This window comes from Heliangelus exortis, chromosome 5 (assembly GCF_036169615.1).
Source record: "Heliangelus exortis chromosome 5, bHelExo1.hap1, whole genome shotgun sequence".
Taxonomy (NCBI): Eukaryota; Metazoa; Chordata; class Aves; order Apodiformes; family Trochilidae; genus Heliangelus; species Heliangelus exortis.
Genome location: NC_092426.1, coordinates 2,176,130 through 2,190,026, shown reverse-complemented (window position 1 = coordinate 2,190,026; position 13,897 = coordinate 2,176,130). Strand labels below are relative to the sequence as shown.

Genomic DNA, 13,897 nt, shown 5'->3' with positions numbered 1-13,897 from the left:
CAAACAAAACCCATGCAATTTAGGTTTGCATTAGCTACAGATTTAGTTTAGTTTCAGTTTTGGGCTTTGCTGCATTTGCAGGATAGCTTCTGTCATGTCCAAAAAGTCCCCATTTGATAACAGGATACCATGGGAAGTATAGATGCAGAGCTAATAAACTCATGAATTTAAAGCATGAGTGACTATTTGTAACACATTCATTATATTCTCTTTATTCTTGACAACAACATTGGCAAAAATGTGTAATTTTTAAAATAATAGAAACGGACTCGCCCAGGTTAAAGAGTTGGGATAGCAGCCCTCATTTTAAGAGAACTGCAGATCTTGCAGAGATGTATTACCTGCCAGTTCAGTGCTAAAAGAAAGATCACTTTTACAATGTGATAAATAATCCTGAAGAGTGGCTGTGACACTTCCATGTGACGTGGAAGCAGAACAAGGCTGTTCAGAACTAGGGTGCAAACTCAGCAGCATTACCAGCACTATTCCTTTTAGCTTGCAAGCATGTTCCTGGATATGGATCCCTTAAAAATGTGGAGCAGTGGATTGAAGCCTCCTTAAAAGCAGAGTTTATCTTAATCTGTGTTGAGTTTATTGGAAGAAACTCACTCTCCACCTCCTGAAGAGGGTTGGTGCAAGGTACCTGCACCTAATGCTGATAGATTCCAGACTGTTTACAGAACAGCAAGAAAAAACTCCCAGCAACCCCAGATCCACACTTCTGAGTGAGCACATGCACTTCTCCAGGCCTGGTTTTCCTCTCTTTCAGCATTCATTTGCCCCCAGGCAGCATCTTTTTCCCTGTCACAAGGAACTGGGACCAGGTGATGGACCCTTCATGGCTGGTAGTGATTTGTTCCTCAGCTTGCTCACTCACCTTCTAAGCAACTCCTGACAAGGGAGTGAAATCAGATGAGCAATATTTTTACCTTGAACACTTCTAATAGGGCAGAGCAGGCCTCATAAAACACGTGGGGATAGGCACTGGTGGTGGTAACACACCTAACACAGGGGTGAGGAGCAGCAAGAGGGAGGTAGGGGGGGTGGTGGAGATGCAGCCTCTGGAGCTGCTCCAGGAATTTGCTGTGTTTGTCCTCTGCTGCTGCTCATCCTTTCTCCCTGCTCTGCAGAGGGGACTTTGTGTGCTGGGGTAAAAACTGCTGGGGAGTTCTGAAGGTAAACCCAACGCTTGGTTGGAGTGGTGTAGGGATTTTGTGGGAGGGAGGAGGCAGCTTAGTTCTGCCACATTTTCTTTGTCTTCATGAGACAATGGAAAAGCTGCACAGTGTGCAGACTGGGACAGAGCTTTGGAGAGAACAGTTTGTGCCATTGAACACCTCTGCAGGGGAAGTGCTTCAAAGAGCTAAATGAAACTTCACAAGCAGCATGTTTTCTGGTGTCTTTCAAATTACAGTACCTCAAACCTTACTGTATTTTCTGCCCTTCTAAGCTTTTTTCTGTGAGTATACATGTATTTTATTTCTGGTATTATGCAATGAAAACAAAACCACCCATGCTCTCCTTATTTTATCTCTACAGACCCTAACTTTGTCCGTACTTTCCTCACCACTTACCGCTCCTTTTGCAAGCCCCAGGAGCTGCTGAGTTTACTGATTGAAAGGTGAGTGCAGTGATCAGCCCCTCTGAAGGCCCTGAGAGGATTTGTGTTCATTTATCTGCTCCTTTTCTGCTCAGGCTTTCATAGAATCATAGAATTAGCCGGGTTGGAAGGGACCTCAGAGCTCATCAAGTCCAACCCTTGATCCACTCCCCCCGTGGTTCCCAGCCCATGGCACTGAGTGCCACATCCAGGCTCTTTTGAAATATCTCCAGGGATGGAGAATCCACCCCTTCCCTGGGCAGCCCATTCCAATGGCTGAGCACCCTCTCCAGAAAGAAATTCTTTCTAATGTCCAACCTAAACCTCCCCTGGCACAACTTGAGACCTCTTGTGCCCTCTTGTCTTGCTGAGAGTTGCCTGGGAAAAGAGCCCAACCCCCCCCTGGCTCCAACCTCCTTTCAGGGAGTTGGAGAGAGTGATGAGGTCTCCCCTGAGCCTCCTCTTCTCCAGCCTCAACACCCCCAGCTCCCTCAGCCCTTCCTCACAGGACTTGTGCTGGATCCCTTCCCAGCCTCCTTGCTCTTCTCTGGACCTGCTCCAGCACCTCAATCTCCTTCCTGAGCTGAGGGGCCCAGAACTGGACACAGGACTCAAGCTGTGGCCTCCCCAGGGCTGAGCACAGGGGCAGAATCCCTTCCCTGGACCTGCTGGTGACACTGTTCCTGATCCAGGCCAGGATGCCATTGGCCTTCTTGGCTACCTGGGCACACTGCTGGCTCCTGTTCAGCTTCCTGGCAATCCAGACTCCCAGGTCCCTCTCTGTCTGGCTGCTCTCAGCCACTCTGTGCCCAGCCTGGAGCTCCCCATGGGGTTGTTGTGTTGAACCTCATCCCCTTGGGATCAGCCCAACTCTCCAGTCTGTCCAGGTCCCTCTGCAGAGCCCTCCTGCCTTCCAGCTGATCCACACCCCCCCAGCTTGGTGTCGTCTGCAAATTTGCTGATGACGGACTCAATCCCTTCATCTAAGTCATCAATAAAGATATTAAACAGAACCAGGCCCAACACTAACATGTGCCATGTGGCACATGTTTTAATGGAGCTCATCAAACAAATTCAGAGATACAAGGTTTTCCTGCAAGCTTCCTTTCCCCAGTTTGTTAAATTAGTCAGGAAGGTGCTTGGTTTGCCTCAGCTGTGGGGTGGCAATGTTGTGAGCTGCTTAACTCCATCATGAGAGTGTGTTGGAGTATGCCTGAGTCTCCATGCAAATAAGGATGGGCATCCATCAGCAGTTTGAAAGGCACAGCCTCCTTGTGTAAACAGCATTTTAATACAGTGTGATAAAGCTGCTCTCAAGGTTTCTTTTAATCTTCACTTAATCAAGCTAGCAGTTAGTTAAAAACCTTCTATCCTAGTCTAGACATCTTGTGATGAGCAGAGAACAAGCAAATGATCAGGGGGAGGGCTGGGTGTGTTAGCTGCACATGGCCAGAGGAGGAGGGAATTCCAGGCAAGTTGGGTATTAGGTGAGTGCTTGAGTTTCACCCCTCTGAATTATTTATTTATCTGTTTATTTTAAATACAATTGCTCCTCATGTCTTACAGAAAAGGTTTGTGTTTTATCTTAATGGCCATCAGTTTTCTTGGTGCTTCTGTTCATAGGTTTGAAATCCCAGAGCCTGAGCCTACTGAAGCAGACAGACTGGCAATTGAGAAGGGGGAGCAGCCCATCAGTGCAGACCTGAAGAGATTTCGCAAGGAATATGTCCAGCCAGTACAACTCAGGTTTATTTGCTTTTCAAAAATTGTTCTGTTAAAGCCAGATTTTAGTTCACTGATTATAGGGTGATCCCAGAGACAGTAATCTCTTTTGGAGACTGCTGTGCTGTCAAGTAGGGACTTAACACTGTCTGCAACCAGCCTAATATCCCAAACCATGTTCTGATTAGTCACACTGACTTCTGTTGTTGTTCCAATGTAGTTTGGGTCCCTGCTGCCCACAGCTGGGATCACCACCCACCAGAAGGCTGCTACGTAAAGTGGGTGTGGGTGAGAGATCTACAACTCAAAGTGTTTCTGACTGTGTTTTGAATGGGTTCCTTGTTAGCTGCCCCTGTGAAGATAGTTTCTCTGTTTCCATTTTTATTTTTTCTTTCATTCCTGCTGGTATTTTACTCCCTTTCCCAGCCCTGCTGATGTATTTGCACAGACAGGGAGACTCTTGTCTGTCCTGCACATTGCAATGGGCAGCAGTGAATGAATCTTCCAAGGTCTTGCTGACCAAGCTAACTTGGGGAACAGTTCAGCATTTCTAGCATGAATGAGCCTAATTGTTTCCCTGATAGGGGATCAGGTAGAGGAAGCACAGGTCACAACCAATACTTGCTAGAACAACTTTTATTCTTTGAACTTTTTATTATCAGCAATAAGATGTTAGTATCAATGGCAGATAACAATATGCACAGCACCCTCAGTTACTGCCTTGCCACTCACAGTTGTTCCTAGTTACCTGTTTGGAGAAACAACATTTAATCAAAGTGAGGGCTGGTACTGACATGCCAGTTCCTACAAGGTGTTCAGAAAGCCACTTAGGAGTCCCATTTTCATCACATACCTGTGTGCATATATATAAGAAGATACAAGCTTGTATGTAATACTCTGGTGTTGGACATACAGCTGCCACCACCTTTTTGAATGTACTCCCAAGTTACACAATCTCAGTGTAACCTTCAGACTGGTGTGTGTGCTCGTGGCCTTGTACAGATTTGCCAGGCCCTTGGTGTTCTCAGTTTATCAGCTCTTGTGGGTTCAGCAGGACCATAAGTCTCCAGAGTTATCAGTTCTTGGGAGAGCTTCACATGCTGCCACTCAGCACATACTTTTCCTGCTTTCAGCTTGCTGTTTATTGTTCACTTTTTCTGCATCCATCCACTTAAGTGCCCATAGAGCCCCTTGCACAGAAACTCACACAGAATGGGCTCTTGTGACATAACTGGCTCAAGAATTTAAATATTGTTGTATTGCTTTTGTTGCTGGTTTTTGTAGACTCTTCTACCAACTAGGGCTGAAGTTCCTTGAGGTCCCACTCATGGTGCCCCTTTGCTTGGCACAGGTGCATCTTTCTGCACCTCTGCTGAGCAGGACAGGTGGATACCAATGAACTGGATCCTGTAGAAAAGTTTCAGGCAGCAATTAACTGAATTTCATGCTCATTAATTTCCAAAATCTATTTAGCACTCCTTTGTATGCTATGTTTGAGCTTGTGACTAGTTCCAAAGTCTCCAGGGTCTCTGGTTTTAGGTTCTGCTTTGTTTTACTTGTTGGAGAGGTGAGGATTCTTCTTACCATGACAGTTACTCTTTGCTAATTTATGCTGTTCCTTGTAAGATGAATCCATTTGCAGGTTCCTGCTCAATGAGAAATGTGGTTTAAAGCTGCCATTTAACACCCACCTTTCTGTAGCCTGTAGTTAATCTTTATAAATTTAGGATATCCTACATGGTTCTGGTAGCTTGAAACTCTTCACTGTGTTAGAAGTCTCTGAATTTGAGCTGTTAGGCTGATATGCCCAGCACTTTGTAAACTGGAGTATTGTCAGTAGCACTGCCCTCTGCTTCAGAGAGGTCTGATATTTGGGGAGAAGGTGGAGAATGTGGAGATGCTCATCCCTCCCTCCTTCCCTGCTCAGCACTTCCTCCCATTTTGTAGAACACCCTGCAGCACTGCACAGCTGTGGAAATGGTCATGACTTTGGTTTAAATGCCTGTGAAGTCATGAGAAAGAGGTGGTGCTAAGCTGGAAATGCAGTCAGCAGAACCAGGCAACCTTTCTTGCTTTTTCAGTGTATTCCCACCATGGTATCTCCCAGGCAAAGACTGATTAGATAAGAACTTGCACTACTGTTAGTGGGAACTTGTGTCAGAATGTCACTCCTTTGACAGTTGGACATTGTCACTGGTTTCCACAATCTTGGGTGACCATTCTTCCATGGGAATAACTTCTTTAACTTACACATGGGGAAGAGGAGGATTGTTTAATTCCCTGTAGGTCCACATAGACCCTTTATTTAAGGGGTCTTTATTTATTTAAGCTAAACCAGCCAACTCTTCCAGTGTTCTGACTTGCTGATAAATCCTAAGAGGAAAAGGCAGAAGAGCAGTTGCAGTTCCCTTTTAGAGGTTTGTTTATTAGTGGTCTGCTTAAGAACTGTAGAGAAAAATGAAGAGAGAATTTAATGCTACCCTAAAAGGGAGTACAGGAACTAATAGGGCAGTTGTGGAATTAAAAAGTTGTAAAAGGGTAGCACACTTGCAACAACTTCTAAGCTTAAAATTATGTGTAGGAAAGAAACAAGTACAATTTATTTCTTACCAAATCAGAGTTCCTGATTAGCTGCTTTTAAAAAAAAAAGACACAAAACAAAACAGAAAACTGTCTTAGAAACTTAATTGGTCCATATGTATTTTGATAGTTGTCAACTGCAGGACTCTGTAACTCTGCTGTTGTCTTGCATTTAGTGTTTACATGGGATGAGCCTTGGAAGTCCTTAAAAACAAAATGTAATATTTTCTTTTTTTCTCTCCCTCCTCAGAATATTAAATGTTTTTCGTCACTGGGTAGAGCATCACTTTTATGATTTTGAGAGAGATCTGGAGTTACTAGAGAGACTGGAGACATTTATTTCCAGTGTAAGAGGTAGGTATGGTAATTGGTGGTCCTGTAGTTCTTCCACATTTTGGTGCAACCAGCTGGTCTAATCCTGACAGGTTTTAGGCATGAGAATATCTCTGTACCTATGAGTAATCTTAAAACCTGTAATTGAGCAGTTTCTGAGTCTCTACTTTAGATGAGCAAGTTTGGCCTGGAGCCTAAACAGCTACCAAATATTATTTCAAGCATTATGATATTCACCTTAAGTGTATTTACTTCTGGACAGTAATGTTCATCCTTGCCTGACTTTATAATTCAGATTGTCACCTTCCTCCTCAGAGTGCTGGATTTGTGGAGGATTCCTTTCCTGTTGGCTGCAGACATTGTGTGCTGGCTGGGTTTTTTCCATTGTGTTCTTTTCCCATTTATTAAAAATTCCACCTAAAAATCATTATCCTTTTAGGAGCAGGTACTTGACCCATATGGTATCACTTCCTCTGGAGCAATCCTTTACCAGCAAGCAGAATTTTTTGGCAGGCAGTGTGCAGGGTGATGGTCTTGGCATGTCAGTTTTAATAATTATCCTGGCAATTCCAAACCAGTTTTGAGATTGCCAGACCATACACTGGGCAATATAATTCTGAGTCAAACTTAGAGAATGGTAGCTTATCTTCCTCTAGAATCCTCCATACAAACAATTGCTGACCAGAGAGGAATAATTCATTTTGGGTTACTCTCTTAGAAGGTATTTGTCTGAAACTGCTGGAGGTCCTTCCCATCTTATCCACTATTTTGGGCACTAAATGTTGGACTGATGTTGTATATATGCATTTCTCTTCATCTTTTTGTAGTGCAGAATAGTGCAAAGATCTCACTTGAAGCTGCTTATTTACTATTTTGTTTTGTCTCCTCTAAGCAGATGAATCTAGCAGTCAAAGTAGAGGTGGTTGCTGCTGAGAAGTAAAATATAACATACACAGGCTCACTTTTTTCCACTCCTAAACTCTCAAAATGTGGTTCAAGGCAACTGAGCATCCAAAAAATCATTCCCATGTGTCTGTATTTACTGACTGGCACAGATGCAAGAGCCTGTAAGGAAAAAAAAAAAAAAAACTACAAACCTAATTAATTTGCATGCAGAAATGCAGAGTTCTGAGTGCACACACCCATTTTTGGGGCTGGTTTTCTCAAGTTACCTGAAGCCACTGAAGATGTTGCTAAAAAACGCGGGGTTTAACGGTTCCTGTTTTGCAGGGAAATCCATGAAGAAGTGGGTGGAATCAATTGCTAAAATCATCAAGAGAAAGAAAGCTCAGGCCAATGGCATTAGCCACAACATCACCTTTGAGAGCCCACCCCCCCCAATTGAGTGGCACATCTGGCGTGCTGGGCACAGTGAAGCAATGGACCTTATGACCCTGCACCCCATCGAGATCGCTCGGCAGCTGACACTGCTGGAGTCTGACTTCTATAGGTAAGGGTCCCACCAACACACCTTTTTCAGGTGGTTTCTCATTTTTAGGAGGTTTGTAATTCATAGAATCAGTCCAAAGCACATCCCCTTGGCTTGGAGAGTTTATGGGAAGAGGTTTGCTTGCCAGGTCTTCAATGTGAAAAATAAAAGTGAAGGCTTTTTATCTCCATGTGTCTCCTGGCAACCTAAATCAATGCAGGAAGGACACTAAAATATTATGAGGAGATAATACTGATTTGCATTGTCTCCTTGTTAAAAGCAAACTTAGTGTTACATGAATAAGATTTTGCATTATAAAAAGAGAACATGATTGTCTCTGCTCCTGCCCTTCACAGCTGCATAGCAAAGGCCCTGGTGTTACACATGTAACCATAGCACTGGGGCTGCAAAGTCCTCTCATCTAATTCTGAAGATTTTTTTTTGGTCTGGTACCATCAGTACTGTGCTGTTCCTTAGCTCTGTTGTGACCTGTGATAAAAAGAGCTAACCTTGGTGTGAGAGATGGGTTTGTTGGGTAGAAATTCTTTAAGGCCTTGCAGAACTCTTAAGGTGAAGAATTTTTTTGTGCTTCAGTGTCAGCAATTGTTCTGTTGAAAAGGCCACTTTTCCAGAAGCTTGCTCAGAGTACTTCAGCCTCCTGATTTAAAAAAAACCAAAAATTGTAGCTGTCTTTAAGATGCTTTCTTACACTTTCGGGAAATTGAATGTACTCTGTCATTTTCTTATCTGAAAATGCTTATTCAAAAATGCCAGTTTCAATTAAGATAACATTTCCTTCTCTAGTCAAGTACTCATCAAAAAGTTACTTTCAGTAACTGTCATACAGTAGGTTAGATTGGATTGGATTTGTGAATGCCAGGTCACCATTAAGGGAAGAAATAATCTTTTCATGCAAACAGAGAGCATACAATTATTATTTGCATTGAGCATTCTTCTGCATCTTGCTTTGCCATTATCAGGGCAGTACAGCCTTCTGAACTCGTTGGTAGTGTGTGGACTAAAGAAGATAAGGAAATGAACTCCCCAAATCTCCTGAAAATGATTCGTCACACTACAAATCTCACTCTTTGGTTTGAAAAGTAAGTACAGGTGGTGATGGGGTAGTGGCATGAACTCCTGCTGAGATAGAGTCCAGATTTTTCTGCTGTTTGAATTCTGTTGCCTTGACCCCTGAGATGACTGTTGGTTATTAAAGGAATATCAGATTTTGGCCAAAACCTTTTGAGGCTTTTCAGCTTGAACATATAAATACATTTGTACTTGAGATTCTTGAGAAAGCTCCAAAATGTGCACAGTGAATGCACTGTCCACTTTTTGCTTGAAAAATCTTGATTTAGTAGTGAGCAAAATGTCAGGTTTTATTTATCAGGTTTTATTTATATGTTTTTTTATATTATCTCATGTGATTAGGTGCATTGTGGAAACAGAGAACTTTGAAGAGCGAGTGGCTGTGCTGAGTAGGATTATAGAAATCCTGCAGGTTTTTCAAGACCTGAATAATTTCAATGGTGTTTTGGAGATTGTCAGTGCAATGAACTCTGTTTCAGTGTACAGACTAGATCACACATTTGAGGTAAGTTTTGGCCATTGCTCTTAAAAAAAAAAAAAAAAATGTATCCCACCCGCTTCTGAAGTGAAATTCATAGTATCCATTTCATGGAAGAAAACAAGAGTGAAAGAGTTAAAGTTATTCTTGAGAAAAACATCCCAGATGGATTGGTTGCTTCAAAGGGTTTGTAATGGGAAGTGGAGGTTTTCTGCAGATGTTTTCTCTCCTGTATTCAGTCTGAAAAGAGTGGTCATTTGATTGCTGGTTGTTAACCTGTCTGAAATGAACCTGTTGCTCCTTGTCAGGCATTTTATGGGTATGAAAGAGGAGGATCCCAGGGCTGAGAAACATGGACTGGAGGACTTTAACAGCAGCATTTCCTACCTACACAAGAAATGTTGGGGGGGGATAGCTAAAACTTGGATTTCCATTTCTTTCAAATCTGGTTTTCAGTTCTTAAGTTTTGCTCAGAGAGCTGGGGAATTGCCTTGGTTTTGCTAACCCTGTTGTTTAGAACATTTGCATTCCTATTTTTTTTTTCTTTGACAACTTAGGCACTACAGGAAAGGAAAAAAAAAGTCCTGGATGAAGCAGTAGAATTAAGTCAAGATCATTTTAAGAAGTATCTGGCTAAGCTCAAGTCAATCAATCCACCCTGTGTGCCTTTCTTTGGTAAGTAACACCAGGGCAGGCTGATGCTCTGTGTGCTGTCAGTCAACCTGAGTTTGAGACAGATGCTTTCATATTGCTTAAAACATCCAGGGTTGTTTTTAGCTCTGAAAAATCTGTACTGTAATTCTGACTTTGTAGGTTTGTAATCTTTTGTTACATCATAGAATCATTTGGGTTGGAAGGGACCTTAAAGATTATCTAGTTCCAACCTCTCTGCCATGGGCAGGGATACCTCCCACTAGGTCAGACTTGGTGCCTTTTATACAAAATTTAGTTTTCTTTAAAAATATTTCCCTTTAAATTTTTCCCTTTATTTTTCTGTTATTATATTGGTCTGATTAAATTAATTTGTTTAACAGCACTTCCACATTGGTGATGTGTTTAAGGTCACAACCTGAAGATGTGAAGGAGATGCATTGTCTTACTTCAGTAATACATTATTTTATGTAAAATGCAGACTTGGTCCATTCTTGCCAGAAAATAAACTGTTGGAGCATTAAAGGGAATGCTCCACCTATGCTCAGACTTCATCATTTATTAGAAAGAATGAAATCAGCTCTTGGAATGAAAATGAAATTAAAAAAAATAATTCTTCTCTTTTTATCAGGAATATACCTAACAAATATTTTGAAGACAGAAGAAGGGAATCCTGACTTCCTTAAAAGACAAGGGAAAGAATTAATTAACTTCAGTAAAAGAAGAAAAGTGGCTGAAATTACAGGAGAAATTCAGCAGTATCAAAACCAGCCTTACTGTTTACGGATAGAGCCAGAAATTCGGGTAATCAAACATGAAATATCTGTTTTGGGATAGAAGAGGGAAAAGAAGTAAAAAAATTGCCAAATAATCTTCCAGTACTAGACCAAATCTTGCTTGAACAGTGACAGTGAGAACAGGGGGGAACAGGGGCTGGCAGACAACAAAGGACTTCCCAGAAGTGGGGATTTAATGACTTGGATTCCATGTTCTGGGTTTTGTTCATCCCCTTATTGTTCTGCAAACCATGTTATTCACATGAAGAATTAAACAAGCATTAATAGTGCTGTTTAAAATGTTATTTGCATTGTGTGTTTAATTGCTGTGGACGTGACCAGAAAGGGTTCAGGAGATTTACAATATTCATTAGCTAGGAAATACACTGAGTTCAAGGGATGCCACTGTTGGTACTGCAAAAAAAGCACTGGAAAATGCTGTAGCTCCCCTCTCCCTTCCTGTTTGTTATTGTTACTTTAGTGGTTAATTATTTGTAGTTAATTATTGTTAGTTAATTTATTTCAGGGAACATGTCATGCTCTTTCTCCTGGAAATAAGCTTGACAATAGTAAAAAGCTAGATTTTTATTGAAGTTCTGTGCTTGTGCTCATTTTCTAAATATTATTGCTGCTTGTTTCATTTAGAAATTCTTTGAAAATCTCAATCCCATGGGGAAGATACCAGAAAAAGAGTTTACAGATTATCTCTTCAACAAGTCATTAGAAATTGAACCTCGAAACTGCAAGCAACCACCTAGATTTGTAAGTCTTGTCCTGCAAACTAAATAACTAAAATCCATTAGACACTATGACAACACAGTTAAAAATACTTAACAAAACCATAGTTAACTCAATACAACCATATATATAGATAGATAGATATTTCCTTCAGAATTCTGCATGATGAGATGATTTTTCTGGCAAAACTTGTTTTTAAAATGCTTTTATTTCAGTTGTTCATCCCTACTAAAACATGCTACCTTCTGGCTTATTTTAGAATGAACATCTTTTTCCCCAGATCCTGAAATATTACCATTTAAATTTGGATTTCTTACCATACTGTCATTTGATAGAATATGTAATAACATTTCTCATTTCAAAGTACCAAGAAATCTTCTAAAATATTAATATTAATTGAAATCCAGGTTTTCTACATAATTAATATGTTAGGTTCTCTTTAAGCAGAAGTTAATTGCTGCTTTTCTTTTGTCTCAATATTTTGAATTGTTAACAAAACCTGAAGAATTGACAAGGTGCAACCTTCTTGCTGAACAATAAAAAAGAAGAGAAGAAAAAAAAGAGAAGAAATTTGGGTGGTGTTTTTTTTTTGTAAAAAAACAAAAAGCAACAAACGACTGCTGGAGCCCAGGGTTCTTTTAAAGCAGAAAGATTGCTCTCTAAACACTTCTTTTTTGTATGTTGTAATTGTACTTCTGAGTAGCTTAAGGCAACTGTAATTTTGGGGGAGCTATAAATCATTTTAGCAATCTCCTGTTAGAGGAATGAGTAAGATGATATTGGAAACAGGGCAAGAAAAGGACAGAAATGACTGTTGCAAAAATGCTGCTTACAGTAATTTATCTAAAATATTTTCTAAAAATAGGCACACGTGCTTCCAGGCTCAGTCAGCTGGGCATCAATTCTTTATAGTTCCTGATTTCCAAACATTCTGATGGGAATTTCAGGAAAGTCCATCCCTGGGTGCTGCAGTGTGGTGGGGTCGTGCACACCACTGCAGGGTGGGAATAGAAATTCATCTTCAAAGGAGCAGCTTTGCTCTGTGCTCTGTCACACCCAGGTTTCATGAGCCTTGTTTCCTTCACACCAGTGATGTGTGTGTAAGAATTTTTGCCCTGACTGACCCAGAGGATGCAGACCCAGATGTGTCTGAGTCTGGCCTTGATCCTGGGTGCATGTAGGAGCCTGGTGACCTTCTGTGGAGCAAGAACAAAGGGTTGCAGTGCTGTTACCAACCTCTTCTCCAGGCTTAAGGGGGCACATGAAATAACTCTCTCCCAGGGCTGTGATTTGCCCATCCCTGTGTTTTGTGCTGATTTGGCATGCACATGAAACCTTGACTCTTCATTCTTCGTAGCTGTGTAATTAAAATTAAATTAAGCATTATTAATCTGTGAAAAAAATACATGTTAAGCTCCATCTATAACTTTTCAGTAGATTTCTCCTGTGTAGATAACAACAGACCAAACCTCAGGTCAAGTGCAGAAAGGCTGTAACACCACTTCAAGTGTATTTGAGAAGTACTTTTTAAAATACCTCTAAGAGACTGGGTGATTCTGCTCTCTTGAAATGTTAACAAAACTAATCATCTTTTCTTTCTCCAGCCTAGAAAAACAACATACCCCCTGAAATCTCCTGGGATAAGGCCCAACACTGGCAGGCATGGTTCCACCTCAGGCACCTTGAGAAGCCACCCACTGCCACTTGAAAAGGAACCCAGTAAGATAAGTTTCAGTAGGATCACTGAGGCAGAGCATGAAACAACAGTATCAGCACCAACTTCTCCCAACACCCCATCAACACCCCCAGTGTCTGCTTCTTCAGAGTTCAGTGTCTTTTTAGACATTGATCTCAACAGCTCTTATGGTAAGTGTGCAGTAGGTTTTAGTCAGTGTTGGGACTGTCCCTCAAGCTGCCAGAATGGATCAGTGTGTGTCTAGCAGCATTTTTTAAAAGAAAAAGTTGCAAAATTTAGTAGTATGAAGTTCTTCTGTTACATGTGCTGCTGTCTGGAAACCCCTGCTGTAAGCAGTTTAGTAGCAAATGACATTTTCACTCTTTTGGCTTACTGAAGGTAAAAACCCATCCTCTGGGATGAACACACACTGGTGATTCTGGGTTCATTTCCCCAGAAGGGGATCCTGTTCCTATCCTGTTTTGAGCTGTGAACAGAAGTGCCAGAAGTTGGGATGGTCAGGTCTAGATTTTAAGTGTGACCCTGTTAGTTCAGATGCATGGATAACTCTGCCAAGCTTTGGTTGTGGCTGGGAGCAGCTCCTTAGTCTTGAAAGCAGCATGTGACAGGTCTTGGCTCTGCAGACTTGGCAGCCAGTTCAGGCCTGGTGTGGGGCAGAAGTAATTAACAATTTTTATATGGCAAATGCTGAGGGAGTTTGGGCTGCAGGGGAAGTGAGCAGCAGTGTGGTAGTGTTAGAACAGAGCAGAATAATGAAGTTTTCATCCCCAGAGTAACCTAAAAGCTCCAGGAATGTTTTACACAG

The 13,897-nt window shown here is 41.5% G+C and overlaps 1 protein-coding gene across 2 annotated transcripts in view; it reads left to right on the top strand.

The window, feature by feature from the left end:
• SOS2 (SOS Ras/Rho guanine nucleotide exchange factor 2) overlaps nucleotides 1-13,897 on the top strand; it is a 51,945-nt gene that overhangs the window by 34,152 nt on the left and 3,896 nt on the right. For both annotated transcript variants that reach the window (XM_071745105.1, XM_071745106.1), the window contains exons 11-20: nucleotides 1,540-1,621; nucleotides 3,224-3,346; nucleotides 6,153-6,256; nucleotides 7,466-7,685; nucleotides 8,645-8,764; nucleotides 9,096-9,258; nucleotides 9,789-9,906; nucleotides 10,514-10,686; nucleotides 11,304-11,420; nucleotides 13,001-13,262. In XM_071745105.1, coding sequence (XP_071601206.1) covers nucleotides 1,540-1,621; nucleotides 3,224-3,346; nucleotides 6,153-6,256; nucleotides 7,466-7,685; nucleotides 8,645-8,764; nucleotides 9,096-9,258; nucleotides 9,789-9,906; nucleotides 10,514-10,686; nucleotides 11,304-11,420; nucleotides 13,001-13,262 — 1,482 coding nt within the window. The remainder of the gene's footprint in view (nucleotides 1-1,539; nucleotides 1,622-3,223; nucleotides 3,347-6,152; nucleotides 6,257-7,465; nucleotides 7,686-8,644; nucleotides 8,765-9,095; nucleotides 9,259-9,788; nucleotides 9,907-10,513; nucleotides 10,687-11,303; nucleotides 11,421-13,000; nucleotides 13,263-13,897) is intronic.